Consider the following 1,088-nt stretch of genomic DNA (forward strand, 5'->3'; position numbering starts at 1 on the left):
TTATTATTATTATTATATTTAGTACAGGGTCTCACTACACAGATCGGACTCATAGTGATCCTCCTGTTTTGAGCCTCCCAAGCACTGGGATTATAGGCGTGCATGCCATCATGTCCAGTCTCAGTTGCCATTTTAGTGTACCTCAGGGGCGGGACCAGCAAAGCACTTGGGGAATCAAACCCTGGTCCCTACACCTGCCTAAGCAGGTGCTTTTTAGTCTACTGAGCTATCTGGCCAGCCCTTGAATTACTATATTTAAGCCAGTAGTATCTTAACTGATCTCAGCACTGTTCATTTTATTGTTGAGTAGCAGTAAAGTAATTCTCAACCCCATTGCATCCACAAAATGTCCCAAAGGATTTTCCTCTGAGATTGGTACCTAGAAGTGACATTACAGGGTGGATTTACCACGGTACTTTTGTTTGCTTGACCCCATTCCATTCCCTACAAGTCAGGCACAGTTGTAAATGAAGTTATCAAAACCAGTTTAAAGAACAGCAAAGGGGGGCTGGAGAGATGGCTCAGTGGTCTAAAGCACCTACTTAGAACAAGCTTGGTAAAGCACAGGGACCATGGTTCGATCCCCCAGCACCACATACCGGCCAGCCGCGCCCCCTTGTGGGCTGAGCTGGCCACACACACACACACACAATAAATAAATGTTAAAAAAAAAAAAATTTAAGAACAGCAAAGGGGGGCCGGGGAGATGGCTCAGTAGAATAAGCACTTCCCTGGCAAGCACAAGGGCCTGAGTTCAATCCCCGGTTCTGCTCAGATAAATAGTGTCGCGTAGCACCAAAAAGAGAACAACACCCCTGAACCAGGAGAGTGACCGCTTTCTGCACATCATGCAGCAGCATCCAGAGATGATCCAGCAGGTAAAGAAGCCGAGGCTAGGCAGTCGGGATGGGGTGTCCTACTGGTGAAGGGCCTCTCCGAGAAGAGCGGCCAGCGAGTATAACTAACATCTTACCAGGTTTGTGCTGCTGAGGATAGGCTTTTTTAAAAGTTCAATCATGTTGAGTTGCTAAGTAGTTCTTGCATATAGAAAACCTGAAAAAACAGGAACAAAATTCAAGGCAATGGAA

At 46.2% G+C, this 1,088-nt stretch overlaps 2 protein-coding genes across 2 annotated transcripts in view; both read left to right on the forward strand.

Annotated features, from left to right (window-relative positions):
- The window catches only part of Xpo7 (exportin 7), a 37,022-nt gene extending 36,639 nt beyond the window's left edge, over positions 1–383 (forward strand). The window contains exon 26 of the mRNA XM_023714621.1: positions 311–383. Within this exon, the coding sequence (XP_023570389.1) occupies positions 311–383 (73 nt within the window). The remainder of the gene's footprint in view (positions 1–310) is intronic.
- A 408-nt stretch (positions 384–791) lies between these two features.
- LOC111816628 (exportin-7-like) overlaps positions 792–1,088 on the forward strand; it is a 3,184-nt gene continuing 2,887 nt past the window's right edge. Inside the window, exon 1 of the mRNA XM_023714642.1 lies at positions 792–878. Coding sequence (XP_023570410.1) covers positions 849–878 — 30 coding nt within the window. The 5' untranslated portion in view covers positions 792–848. The remainder of the gene's footprint in view (positions 879–1,088) is intronic.

The sequence above is a fragment of the Octodon degus genome, unplaced genomic scaffold (genome assembly GCF_000260255.1).
Source record: "Octodon degus isolate 3935 unplaced genomic scaffold, OctDeg1.0 scaffold00036, whole genome shotgun sequence".
NCBI lineage: Eukaryota > Metazoa > Chordata > Mammalia > Rodentia > Octodontidae > Octodon > Octodon degus.